The sequence below is a fragment of the Falco peregrinus genome, chromosome 1 (assembly GCF_023634155.1).
Source record: "Falco peregrinus isolate bFalPer1 chromosome 1, bFalPer1.pri, whole genome shotgun sequence".
NCBI lineage: Eukaryota > Metazoa > Chordata > Aves > Falconiformes > Falconidae > Falco > Falco peregrinus.
In genome coordinates this window covers 38,245,305-38,259,921 of record NC_073721.1, presented here as the reverse complement: position 1 = coordinate 38,259,921, position 14,617 = coordinate 38,245,305, and the positions used below count along the sequence as shown (strand labels likewise).

Here is a 14,617-nt window from a genome sequence, read left to right as displayed (position 1 = left end):
TGGATGTAAAATATTCCTCACTTTCTTATTCTCTCTAGGTCAGGAGGACCATGGCAATTCTTGAGGCATGCAGTGAAGAAGACTCACCTAAGCTCCAGGAGTCAAATCAATTCACTGCAAAATGTCAATACCTGCTAAATCTGACTAACACAGAGGATACCTGCCAATGTTCAGGCATGGTTTTAACCCTGCAGAAACAGACTGGTTTAAGAATGTTATTTAGATTTGCAAGTAGTGCCATGGTGCCTCATGCAAGCTGTACATCACGTAGTATCAGGTCTGCTCTCTTTTCTAGTGTCTTGGTTTCCTGCCATGACTACTTCACTCAAAATCTGCATTTTCTTTTTTTTTTTTTTTTTAAACACATAACTCCAGGATTTTCACAAGGAACTTATTAAAACCATCTAACCATTTCAAAAGGCATTTCAGCGTACCACTGAAAAATAGGTTTTCAACTGCCAGAAACAAAGTTCAGGAACAACACTGGAACTTCTGGTGGTAAAAAGATGACAAGGGGTAGATGGGAATCCTGGGATATGCGGTATTAGTCAGGAAATTACCAGGTAACTGAGACAGCCAGCCCTCTCTGAGATGCACTGTCTTTCTCCTAGCAAAAATATCACCGAAACATGGCTGTGACACTGGGCATCTATGGGACCTTCCTTGTCTTAGTCATAAAAGATCTCACCTGTCGTTTAAATATTCTCTGTAGCAATCCTTTCTTGGGTGGCTCTGGGGGGTAGCTTTTGTTTAGATCTGGTGAAATAGTACCATTTGGTCCAAATACATTCAGTTCTTTGAAACACTCTGTTTCTATCATCTAGCGGAACACAGTAAAAAAAAAAACCAAATTATATATCTGCGTTAAATACATTCCAGTAGTACTAGGTTGTTCAAAGTCAGGATCAGGACCAGCAGTTTGAGCAATACGTTAGGAGAGTTAACAGTTGAATTCCTGCTGGTGGCTGTAGAAGGCAAATAGGATACATAAGTAAGGATGGAGTTTGCACATCAGTCTAATTAGAAGTTGCCCCATAAAAGCTTTCTGCTCTTTAGCACTGTGGAGAATATTGGGTAAAGATGGGCGTACTCACAAAATACCAGTTATCAGCACCCCTCTGCCTAAGTGGATCTGCTCTTTGATCCAGAGTTGGATTACAAAATCCACTGTTGGCTGTGTTTTGGTATCAAACAGAAAGACTGCAATCTGGAAAACCTGGAGTGGTTCAAGGGTTTGAACTGCTGCAGATGGGACCCGCTGCAGGTATAAGACAACAAGTGAGATCAGGATCACCAATGGAGGAGCCTTCTGCTGGGAATTCTGGCCATTCCATGGAAGTTCCTGAGGGCTGCTGTCAAAACACCTCTGTGGAAATCCAGGAGGAGGAAGTACAGGAAGATCCTTGCCAATTTACACAAATAAGCAGAGCCAACAGATACAGTCACCTGAACCTGACATCTGTGGTACATTATAGATCTTGAAAGAGGCCATTTGTAACTTATGAAAGCATTAGAGTCTGGCAAGTTATCCAGTAGCTGTAGATTACTGGAAATATACAGCTCCTCTTAAACCATCTGTGTTAGGAGTTTTATTGGAGTGATTTTACTATGATACATCCTTACCTCATTTTGCCATGGAATAGACACTGATCCTGTGGAAAACTTGGAATAGAAATCATCATCTGTTTGGTCCAGGTTAACTCCTTTCACTGTGGAGAATTGTTCGATGTCTAACACATCCTTGCAGTATACTGCTCTGGGCTATCTCAGCAGAAAAAAGAAAAAACACAGCAAGAGAAAAAATATTTTGGAGTCTGATCATGTGCTTTCATTCACAGATCCAGTCAAGTGAGAATGCCTAACAGCAAGTGACTATCAGCATCCTGCTTCTCTAGACTTGCTCTGCCCGCATGTTTATCATCAAAGGCTGACTTCACTTTAAGCATGTTAAGCTTCCCATTTTGAAATCCTTAAAGCATCATTGCAGCCAAAGTGGGTTTTAGTCGTCCATGTAGCATACGATTATGAGGTGAGAGGAGAAGGACAGAAAGAGCAAGAAACCAAAAAATCAAATCCTTCAGTAGTCTTTTAGAGAGGGAACAATAGAAAACAAGAATGTTTATGAGTGACACACTGGAGACAGCTTTGAAAAGGGACCTCAGATAGAAGTGTCCTACCCAGATAGCTGTGGACTTCGCAGCTTAGAAGTTTAAAGGAATACATGCTAATTGCTAAAGAAAACAGAATAGGTTTGTCATTTTTCCACTATTTTTATTAATAGCTCAGCTGCTGGAAGGTGTCCAGAATCACCTCTATTAACTCTTTTAACTTGGCTGCATTTCCTCAAATAGTCAGATGGCTTTGCCTTTTTAAACTACTTAATTTTCTGGGATGACAGACAGGACTCTTTGCAGTGATGCTGCTACCTCATATTCCAGCAGTCAGCCACGGAAAGCAGAAACAGTCATCGCTGGCTACCTGTCATAATGCGGTCACCTGCACGTCTAGAGAGCTCCCATCTACAACACAGTTACCCTTCGACGCACAGGAATAATTGAGGGGTGGCTCGTGGGACTAGCCTGACCTGCTGAACTCAAGCACGTGTTGAATTCTGCTGTCTACATATGGTACCATGACTGCACGGCCCAGGGGCCCAACCATGCAGTATTTTATCTAGATGTGAGCAGTGTGACCAAACAAATCAAGCTGCTCCCTGATAGGAGTCCTGTTTGCTGGAGGCTGCTGCATCCCTGCTCATTCCTGACAGCTGCAATTCACAATATTTTTGTGGAGACAGAAGAGGACGGAGGTTGTATTACAACCTCTGCCATTGGCTATATAGCTTTGGGTGATTCAGCTGACTTCAGTAAAGACATGGAAATCTATGGATGAAGTGCCAAATAAATTAAATTAGGGGCAGCTCTTGAGTTCCCAATAAATAGCCATAAAAATTTATGTGCCTCTGCTTTAGCAAATATGTCTGTAAGAGGTGCCTTCTAGGCCTTACATGCCACGGTTAAGCTTTTAATATACTCTGGTGGATCCCAGATTTGAGCCCAGAATTTTCGAATTTTCTACATCAGAAAGAAATAGTAGCTTGTCTCCTATTTCTTCCCACTAAAGCAGGTCGTAACACCATGGGCTAATTGGCAGGAATAACTAGGCCGCATAGTAAAATGTAAAGCAAAACCAGAGCAGCTAAAGTAAACTTTTGTAGCGTTCAAACCACTTTGGTTTGGTGGAGTTCGCAGCAACATGAATGAGAGCTGCCAAGATGTTACTTTCCTTAATACATTAAAATGGCAGTGTTTACTTAGAACCATATGGGAACTTTAAGGATAGACGGTATAGCCAGAAAAAGAGCCTGCAGGAGGAAAATAATCAGATAACTCTGTGCACTGGGGTAGAGGCTGATACCACAAAAGTGTGGAAAAAGTTTCGTTATTGCCAATGCAACAAAGCCTTTCAGTATGCGCAAGGCTGGTGTGTAAACCTGGGCAAGGACTCCGTGTTGGGTTCTGTGCCCTGTGAACACTAACAAGTTCAAAACGCTCGCTCAGCCCAAGTTGCCTCCTCTGCTTGAGGTAACACTTGATAGCTGAACTTGGTCCAGACTCTCTGTAAACGAATGCCTGCTTTCATAATGATCCAGTCCATTCCTCCGTTCCATAAAGCTTTAGACTTTGTAATTCTGGTTTCACCTCAGCATATGTATCTGTGTATCTGTATGCATAAATGTGGCTTTCATTGCTGGTTGTTCTGAGCACCACCTGGTTCAAAGCATACTTACTCACACTGCTGCTGCGGATAAGGGAATGCAAAGTTTCCCAGTTTAAAGTTTGGGAATTGAGGCATGAACAGACCAAGTGAAAGACTGCAGGAAAGTGAGTGGGAATGAATCAAGCCCCAGGTCACCACCCTGAGTGGACACCCCCACCCTGCATGCACACACCCACAGAGCAGCTCTCCTCCTCCTCCCAGCCACCCCACTGCAGCCCTACTGCTTATCCCACTTCCTAGGGCAGCTGCCCATGCACAGAGTGATGATAAGTCTAAAGAGAAGTTATTTTAGAAACAAATTTATTGAAAGAGGCCACTGGGGGTTCTTCTTGTTGTACTTACATCAGGGACAAAGGGAGGATCCAGCATTCCTGCTTCTAACCGCTTGAAATTCATGCTCTTGAAAAAAGGGTGCCTCTTCACTTCTGTTGCACCTTCCCCTTGACACCCCAGCCGCTGCTTCACGTCTTTGGTGAGGAGCTGAAACATGCCAAGAGGAATGGTGAGGATGTCAGAAAAGCAAGAGCTCCACAACGATATTTTTATTTCCAGTTGGTTTTGAATGTGCCCAGAGGGAAGTGAAGAACTGTGTTTCTTAATGGCCGGAGTTAAATGGATTAGGGCTGCACTGTTCTACATGCTGGTGAAACCCTTTGAAAGTTACCTGCCATAAAGCGTTTACAGCCATAATAGAGACCGTTGCTTCTGCTTATTTCCAGTGAGTGCTTTCAAGAAGAGGTTTGACATACCCTAATAACATATACAGATGCATATTTATAAGTCCCATGTGATTTTTATCAGTACTTTTTTTTTCTTGTTACTCTTGTTAGAATGATTTTCCCATGTTGCTTATGCTGAATGACTTCACTATCAAATTGTATTTCCCCCCACCCACTGCAATATATTCCAGTCCATCACATGACGTATTGAATCAACCCTTTGTGCTCATGGGCTTATCTCTGCTGAACTCGGGGGGAGATTTGTCCATGGAGTCAGTATCAGTAACCATCCTCAGTTCAGCCTTGTTTGTCTTCAGAGAAGGGCAATGTACCACCTGTACCTGCTACAGCAAGTCCTGCCTGTTTCCTGGGTACCTGTGATGGAGCACTGGCCACTACCTGAACCCAGCATCCCTGCTCTATTAGATAAGCCAGCCCATGAACACAAACATGGGAGCTGAAGGTCCTGGAAGACCTTGTATGTCCACTCGATCTGCAAGGGAACAGTTCAGTGGAAGAACAATTCTGGCACAGACTAGTTGGTGGCTGAGGAGACAGAACTGAGGTAGCCAAATCTTCACCAAAATGCCTCTTCTCTTAAATAATATGCGTAGAATCAAGTAGGTTAAATCAACGTCTTGAGAGGTCACATCTGAACTATCAAAGAGAGGGAGAGCTCAGCATGCAAATGACTGGTGTGATGGCAAAAAGACCATCGCTTGGGACAAGGACTTCACTAAAATGTGCCGCTGACTTCAGACAATCTGCTGAAAAGTAAAGGTTCACAAATTTGTATCCGTTTTTCCCATTCCATTCTTCTGTGAGGCAGCTTGCCTGATGCTCTCTTAGAGAACGGAAAATACAACTCCAAACTCACCATTTCAACTGCCGAGCTGATCAAAGAGCTGCATAAGGTGGGCCTTAGCACAACAGAAAACGAAACACGCACTGCAGACAGTCAAGGCGAGTTCTGCTGGAGTCGCCACTCGGGGGGAAAGGCTACAGACATACACTGCAACATGACGGAGCAAACAAGCCTACCAGCCCCCTTCCCCGCCAAGAGCATGGCCCCTCAGCCGGGCAGCCGCCACGCCGCGGCTGCTGCGGGCAGGTGCGGGGCCAGCCTGCGCTCCCCCCGGGGCTGCGCCCACCCAGCCTGCGCTGCCCCAGCCTGCCCTGCCCCAGGACTGCGCGGCCGCCGCCCGCCGCCGGCGGGGAAGGGACGGCAGCGGGGCCGCCGGGGGGCAGCAGAGGAAAGGGCAGCGCGGCCGTGCAGCTCGGCGGGGCCCGGGCGGCGGCGGGGCCGGGGCGGGTCGGCGCGGGGCTCGGCCGGGCGCGGGGAGGCGTTCGCTTCCCTCGGGATCCCGACGAGGGTAGCGGCCTGGGAGCTGAGTCGGGGACTCAGCCCGCGGGCAGGGCTGGTGCCTGGGTGCCCGGGTGAGAGAGATTCACGCCTCACCTCCTCGCCCGCCCCCAGCTTTGCTGCTCCAAAGCAGGAGCTGGCAAGCAGCGCCCCGCCCTCGCCCCCTCCCCAGGCGGGTTGTGCGGAGTGACCGTACCGAGACGGTCTGCAGAACTCCCTGGGACTGCCTTCCCGCGGGGAGCTCGGCGCCCACGCAGCACTGTGGGGTCATTTGGATCCCCTGAGCCTGTGAAGGGACCGAGGCCTCCGGAGCGCCCCTGGATAAATCCCTGAGGAGCTTCCCTGCTGGACCAGGGCAGTCAGGAAATCGAGCTGTGCCTGGCCGCTTGGGAGAGCGGGAGGCGAACAGCTTTGGGAGGGCCGGGGTGGAAGTGGTCCAGGAGATGGGGCAGGCCGTCAGGTGCAGCCCTGCAGGAGGTGGGGAACAGGGGCCAGGCAGCCTCCCAGATAAGGCAAGGCTGTCTGGAGATGGCTGCCTGTAGGCTTTCCAGCTCAGGGTACCCATCAGTACCCTCTGGTTGTGTTGCTGCCTCAGCCACATCATCTCACTAAGGAGGAACCTTCAAAGAAGTGTTTGTTGCTAATGTGACGTTGGTAAGTTTCTTCTGGTGTTTGGCTAGAGCTGGGTTTTCTGGTCCTTATCGTGGGTTTACAGGGTCACAGCTCTTTAGGCTTCTCTGAAGGCTCTGCTACCCCCTGGGCATCAGTGGTTTTCTAATCTGACTTCCACAGTCTCCTCAGTTCTGCATTGTTTTGCTAGGGGCCTCAGTTCCAGCCTGAGAGAGCAAATGGTTTTGGCAATCAGTGCCCCAGGTATGCAGAGACCATCCTCCTGCCAGTCCTGAGCAAGCTACGATGGCAGCAGTCATGCAGTGAGCAGAGCTGGTGAAGGGGTTCGTGAGACTAGGAGTCTTAGGCACAGCACTTTCTACCTCAGCACTAGCATCAGCAATAGCCAGAGGAGACTGCACAGGTTGAGGGATGGGGGGGAAAACTAGCGATTCTGACCACAACAGCAACCTCCACCCTCCAGATAGCAACATCCCTTTCTTCCTCACAGTCTCCTCTGCTGCTGTCTAGGTGGTGACATCTGGTCTGACTGGTCACCACGACTGGCAGGTCCACAGACAGAGAAAGACTTGAAGAAACAGCTCTATGCCTTGCCGTCCTCTGAGTACGTAGATTCATGTGGCACAGCACCATACGGATCCAGCTCATAGGAAAAGACCTTTCCCAGGGCACATCTCTGCAGCTTGTTTTCCCTGGTTAGAAGGAAAGAGGATGTTTTCCTTTCAAATCCTTGCACGAGACTTGGAGCTCTCATGGTTCTCGAGGCAAGGTTTTTTGTTGTGGGGGTTTTGTTTTTAAATCCCAACAGCCATATGGATTTCACCTATGTGAAGAAGATGGCTTTGGAATTTCCAGTCAGGATCTGGTTTGCTCTACTGTAGCTGGTCCTCTCTTGAGAGGACTTTTCTGACAGGTGGAAGGAAGAATCTGAAGGCAGAAGGACCATTTTTACTACCCATGGCTCTAATAAACTTTTGGAAATGACACCTTGGTGCTTTCAGGAGCAATGCTGCTGAGGAGCAAGTTGTAGTAGGAAGGGGTAGATTTGAACTTGCCTGTAGATGATGAAAGAAACCTCTACAAGTCAGCAGTGAAGGGAAGGAGGGGGGTTACTTTCCTATTTGTGTAGCCACTGATTCTCTTGCCTCTGAACTGAAGTGGGAAGACCAAGCTAATCTGGGAATTCATCCTTGTCAGGCTGTAAATGTCAGAAGTTGTTTGGAGTGTGTGGTCAGAGGAAGGGTAGTTGAGGATAGAACAAGGCTGTCTGGGGATTTCTGGGCTTCTCTGTGATAAACAAGGGGGAGTATTCAGTAACCTCAGATGCAAGAAAGCAGTCTCTGGAGCATGAATGCCATTGGTCATGGGTGGCTGGCCACTGCAGGACAGAAGGACAGAAAAGGGAACAGGCCACTGGGAATAGGCTGGGACTGAAAGACCACAGAAGGGAAAGGGTTCTCCTGCAAAGCCCTGCTGCAGGAGGGCAGCTGCCTGCCTCTTGAAGAGAGTTCCGATTTCTTTAAAAAAAGAAATCCATGGAATTTGGTAAGCTGTAGCTGCAGCCAGCTCTAGAGATGGCAACAGGTGAAACCAGACGCTTCTCCAGCCATCGATATAAGAGATAGCATGGACTGGAATATTTTCCAGAAGGGAAAGTTGTTCCTTTCTTCAAGAAATAGAGTCTTGTACAATTTCCTGCAGGCCCAGCAGCTTTCTGCAAAAGTAAACTTGCGTAATAGCCTGAAATATATATCCCATTCGGGAATCTAACCAGGAAAAGAAAACGGAGATAACAACTGTATGTTTTGAGTCATCTCTACACTTTTGTTTAATTCAGTTTCAAAGGATGTGTTTAGTATGAATAGAGAGCGGAACAAAAGCAACTATATCAGGCTGATGACAAGCCCTCCTGGGATAGCAGCGCAAATGACCCAGTCAAACATAATTTAAGTGTAATTCTGCAGCCAACGCCTATGGAGAATTCACAGAGCTTCAGATCTGAAGATGGCTTAGGCCATCCAACCATGCATGAAGTTGATACCAAGCAGCAGAGCTTTATGTTCTGGTAGCAAAGGCTCCAGATGACACTGTATGTGTGTAAATGAAGGCAGGATTTAATCTACAGAGTTATGGGCAAAGCATGACTAGAATAGGACTTTCAAAGAAGAGTCTTGAGTAGCAGTGGTGAAGTCACATTAAGATCTTTCTCTTGATATAAACTCTCTGATACTTTCATGTCACTCATTTGATCCCTGCTGGGGATTCAAACTCTGCAGTGTCTGAGACTTTTTCCACAACTTTGTTTTGATTCCTTTACAAAAAATCTGTTGTGAGGATCGCTAAAAAAATCCAACAGTCCCCAAAGCACTGCTTTATTTATCTTCATGTGATCAGTCAGTTCATATCCAGATCAAACCATGTAATAAATAACTCCAAGTCCTAAGATGTTAGTCCTAAAATTATAGGAGTAAGGGAAACTTTTTCTAGGGTAAGAGTGCAAAACATTGCTGCTTATGAAAGAAGAAAAGGGCAATGGTAAAACCATTTCCACGGACCCAGCTGATCAAATAGTTTAAGGGACCACCTAGATAAATGTCAACCCTGAAACAGAAGCAAGCATATTATCTTTAACAATTTTTAGAGAATAGAAAAGTAATACTATGGTCACCTTTCAATTACTAAATGAGACAAGACAGTGGTGTGGGAACTGAAGATACCAGAATGACATCAATGGCTGTATATTGCACTGCTTATGCTTATGAAATCACAGCCCAATCTGGCCTACTGAAGAGTCAAAACTCTTATCAGGCATGGGTGACAATTAAACTTACTGCAGAGGCTTACCACAGATTTTTTAAATCATTATTATAGTTGTTGTTGTTATTATTATCATAATCACCATCATCACCATCAATAGCAGTAGCAATGATAATCATTTGAAGAGCACCTTGATGTGTGTGAGGTGCCTCTCAAGAAAGATGAAAGAGCAGTTATTCTCAGGCAGCACTGATAAACTTTAAGGTGTCATAACGTGTGAATAAGTTGGTTTCCAGGGATAAAAGCAAAGAGGGGGGATGAAAGCAGGCAGGCGCAATCGTAGTATGATGACAGAGTTTCTGGTGGTGAATGAAGAAAAGAAAAATCTGCTTTTAGGGAAAAAAGAATCTATCATCTTTTAGTTGGTTGGGGGGGCACTTTGGCAAGGGAATGGAGATCAGAATCACAGAACAGCTGAGGCTGGAAGATGCCTCCGGAGATTGTCCAGCCCAATCCCTCTGCTCAAAGCAGAGTCACTGAGAGCACGTTGTTCAAGGCTGTGTCCACTTGGGTTTTGGACATCGCCAAGTGTGGAGACTCCACAGCCTCTCTGGGCAACCTGTTCCAGTATTTGACTACTCTCACCATGGAAAAGTGTTTCCTGATGTTCAGAGGAACTGTCCTGTGTTTCAGGTTGTGCCCATTGCCTCCCGTCCTGTCACTGGGCACAAAACCATGAGTTTGGCTCCATCTTCTTTGCACCCTCCAATCAGGGATCCCTTTTGTGGAGTAAAAGGGGAGCTGCAGGAATAAAAAGGGGCAGGGAAGATAGTCTGCGGGATATGTAGACAAACAGGACACTGACAGAGTGACAGAAGAGCACAGCAATATGGGCCCATCCAATACTGTTGACTTGAATGCACTTCAAGTCAAATCTCTAGATGCAAGACTGCACTTGTCAGGGAACACACGTACATCAATGAAGTACAAGTCATAACAACAACAAACAGGGAGCATTTCCTAGAAAGACTGAATTTTTTCACAGAAAAAAACACACCATGAAGCAGTTATGTTATATGGGAACTATGGGCTGGGGAGCTTCCCAGAAAGCCAGCTGCCCCTGTTCCTAATTATTTATTATTCATCTCTGTTTCAGTCCAAAATGAGGTCTGATTTATGGGAAATTACTTACAAAATGAAACATGGAAATATGGGATGGATGATGATTAATGAGAACTGTGATATGCGCCTGCAAAAATGCAAAGGGCACAAACATCCAGGAGGGGAAGGTTGACATGGGGTGACACTAAAGGGTTTTCATATGAGTAAATGAATCAAGACAATATATTTCCTGATGGAGACGCTATTAGCTCATGGAGTAAGCTTTGAAGAGAAGGTTAGGCGACATGGTGTAAAATATATTCCTCGCTTCTGCCCTTAAAAGTCCACTACAGGAAAGCCTTTTGTGTTGGATCTTTGTGAAGGCTCAAGTTAGATTTATGTACTGCAACTTCATGCTTCATTTTGCAGGTATGATGGGTACCTCATTATTACATTTTTGTTTCCTAGTTAAGATTCTGATACAAAGCAACAGAGCTCTGGTTTTCAATATAAAGAACAAAAAGAGTTTGAGAAAATATATTTGAATCGTGGGCTCTTAAAAATGTCACTTGATAAAATAAATTACTTTTGGATGCAAAACCACAAATGCTATCATGCTCAGTATCAGAAGTAAGGTTCTTCCATTGTTAAGGCAGAGTAATTTTAATGCATTAATGCTCAGAAAGGACAGGGTTATCTCTGGATCCATTAAGAGTTTGCACAAACCACCTAAACGTGCCACGTGACTGGACAGTGAAGCAGTAACGATCAAGTTGTCAGGAATGATTTACATACAGTTCATGCTTCCCTGAGGCAAGGGACTGAACTAGCTTACTTCCTGAGGTCCCCGACTCCCTGCAACCGTAAGCTCTATGGCTTGAAGATGAAAATGGCACTACAGTATAATGACTTTCACTGTTTACTGCCCTGGGAGTGGTAGGTCATCTCCAGCACTATCTCATCAATGCTACATTAATTCTTCTCAGCATTAAATCCTCATGGGCTTGGTTATTTTCAAAGTATACTTTCATTCCATTATGCCTTGTGCCTGCAGCTCACTACAGAACAAGCAACGAGAATGTATTTTTTGCCTCACAACATCCTCATTTCATGCTAACAACAGGACACACACAAACTCTCCGCCACTCTGGCAGATGCTGCTCCTCACCTGATGGGAGCTGAGATGCTACTAGAGAAGAGGTGGCAGGCCGAGCACATGAAATGGTCTGTAAGAGCCTGTGGCTGTCCTAGATCCTCCCATGCCGACTTCACTGGGGGCTCTGAACCGCAGATTAAGGCCAGTGAATGGCCTAGAGTATCTATCAAGAGTGATGTCAGTTAATTACTACCCTGGGGATTCAGCAATGAGTTGGTGTGCTGTGAGTTAATGACTTCCAGGCATGTTACTTGGCATTACCACTATTATTATTTTGCAAGGAGCCTTCAGTGTCTCTTCATGAAGCCAGCCAACCAGAATGCTGTTGATCTGCTGTTTGCTTGCCTGTTGCAGAAGATACTGGTGAAACTCTCACTACCTATTTGTTGACCTTTCTTTCCCTTCATTCTCTCTCTACCAGTACACACAGATATGTCATTGTCTCCGAAGGAGACTTCACTCTTTAGCAAACAACATCAAGGAAAAGGCCACATCCCTTTCCAAATTACAATTCAGCCTTCTAAAGATGGATGTCAACAAGACATTGATGAATTCAGACACAGCTTTGAGATTTCTCAGAGGGTTTGAGGATTTCCATTGTCAGACATGGCTATTGTGCTACGAAAATGACTCCCAGCTGAAAGAGTGAGAACACATTTTAAAGGACAGCTCAACAGTATTAAAAAAAGCTGGATACCCTGGCACCCTGGGGGAAAAGCTGCTAACAAAGTTAGTGAGATGGGGTGGGACAACATTTGAGTGTCACAATAATTTCATTGCATAATCTTTGTCCTGCTTACCCCCAGCTCTCACCAAAGACAATGGAAGCATGGGGCTTTCAGTTCCTTGCAGGAGACAATCAGAGTCTTGCATCATCACGTCCTTTTTATTTTTTCTACAAGATTATAAAAGACAGAAATGCATTCTTGACTGCAAACTAACATTCAAAGTCTCATGAGAACAGATACCGCTCCCTTGGCCATAAAACTCCGGAGAGGACTCAAGATGACTGTGATGAATCTCATGGAGAAGCAAGCCCAAATAAACACAATTTGAATGAATAGAGAAAACAGTCATCCCATCAGCAGATGAGCTTGGTTAGTCCTTGTCTCTGCAGCCCCTCTACGGTACTGTGTTACTGCTCAGAAAGTGTCAGATACAGCTTGCTAATGAAGCTGCCACACTGGGCCTTCAAGCCCCTTACCATTTTACAGATGGACTTGGCCTCCTCAGAAAACTTATGGGAGTACACTTCTTCTGTCTCCAGCACTCTTCTGTCCACTTCTTCCCTCTTGACCTTCTCTTTCCTTCCACGAAATGGTGATTGCCCAGCAATCATTTCATAAATGAGACAGCCTAGCCCCCAGTAGTCAGGGCTGAGTGTGTATCTCTGGTTGTTCAACACTTCTGGAGCTGTGGAGGAGAAAGACGTGTCTTGTAGAAATGCTTGATATTTACATAGCAAAAACCTTAAATTTCCAGCAGTTCCATTTTGGTGACTGAATACACATGCACAGAGAATGGTGGGTATAATATAGAAATACCTCCTGATTTCTGCTGATAGCACTACACAAAATGCAGCAGGCTACATGCCATGGTTGGTTTTTTTCTTTACATGCTACATGCTGTGTGCACTCTCTAATGACTTAATACCAAGTCTGACCAATTAAAAAAAAAACCAAAAAGAGGTTGAAGCTAAGTATTAAGCAGAGGTCTAATCTTGAGAATCCTTCCAGATTTCTCCATTTAGGGAAGAAATGACATACAGACACACATGCTGTAAACAGCAGTGATATTTATTCAAAAGCAAAATTTGTCTTTTCGGTCAATTTATAACTTATTTTTTCCTCCCTTTAAAAACCAGATCCATTTATTTTGTGTTGCAGCCATCCAGTATGCTTTGGGCATATAGTCACTGTCTTGCAGACATCCTCAGTTGTGTACATGGCTACAAACACACATACGCATGTGCTCACAATCACAGAGTCGTAGTGTGTGTACAAACTTACACTGAGATAACAAAATTTAGAAATGACAACTGATTTACTTGCTTTCATTAAAGTCTCCATATGGTAACAGTGGCTCATATCAGCTAGTTTCTATTTAGTCAAATAACCATAAGCAATTTTTATTCCAAGAAATATGCCCACCCAGTGAATGAAAATAATTACACTGAATTTAGAAAACAGATCTAGTTAAATCAGCGAGTGTGTTTTTTACCAGTGCACAAATCTCCACCCTCCTTTGTGCAGCCTCCCCTGCACATAGGGCAAGACTCAAGCTGACCTTGGTCAAGGATGACTGTAGGTACAGGCTTACCCATTTTATCATAAACATAGAAATACATTTTAACCATTATGCAAAAAGTAGCAACTAGTAAGAAACTTTTCTTTTAGCACATAACCCTCCTAAAATTAATCTACATTAAAATCACTAGAATCCTAGTTGTTGTCTCCCGTTTTATTTTTCTTTGCTGATTTAAGATCACAGACCAGTCTCATTAAGAGCTGTTGTGGTCCAGACTTTTCCCCACATCTGATTTCCACTAGCAGGAGTTTTTGGTGTGTTGCTGCAGGGAACTGGACCCAGCTGAATATGAATCTTTTAAAATTTTTTTTCCTAAGCTTACGTGGCAGAAAGATCTCCAAAACTCAAGTAACCTCAGCAAATTACAAAAAAGATGAGCTACTGAAGACTTACCCATATAGCCTACTGTTCCTACTCTTCCACGGATGGATTCACCCTCAGGGATTTTAACAGCTAGACCCAAATCGGATATTCTAATATGGCCTGGAAGGAAAAAAGAAACAACACAAAGCAGATGTAATAATATGACCCAAATTAGTCCAAAACCACAACTGTTGTCATTGCTACAATACTCCTGCAGACGTTTTAGGAAAAACATTCTGAGTTGCTGAACCAGGGCAGTTTCACTGATAAGGAAAAGAGGAGTTATTACATTGCAGTGAAATTAATTTTAACAGTGAGGTTACAGACTACAGTGGATTGTGTTAGATATTGTAAAATCAACCCAAAAAAGGCAGTGAGAAGCATCCTGTAGGGAAGATTCTTGAACTGATCACAGGGGATGCATGGGCTGACATAATTCTG

General features: G+C 44.7%; 1 protein-coding gene across 3 annotated transcripts in view; it reads right to left on the bottom strand.

Annotated features, from left to right (window-relative positions):
• The window catches only part of GRK5 (G protein-coupled receptor kinase 5), a 169,744-nt gene that overhangs the window by 7,991 nt on the left and 147,136 nt on the right, over positions 1-14,617 (bottom strand). For all 3 annotated transcript variants that reach the window (XM_055796566.1, XM_005229750.4, XM_027790052.2), the window contains 5 exons: positions 14,207-14,296; positions 12,711-12,919; positions 4,123-4,260; positions 1,624-1,761; positions 689-820 (listed from right to left, as the gene is read on the bottom strand). In XM_055796566.1, the coding sequence (XP_055652541.1) occupies positions 689-820; positions 1,624-1,761; positions 4,123-4,260; positions 12,711-12,919; positions 14,207-14,296 (707 nt within the window). The remainder of the gene's footprint in view (positions 1-688; positions 821-1,623; positions 1,762-4,122; positions 4,261-12,710; positions 12,920-14,206; positions 14,297-14,617) is intronic.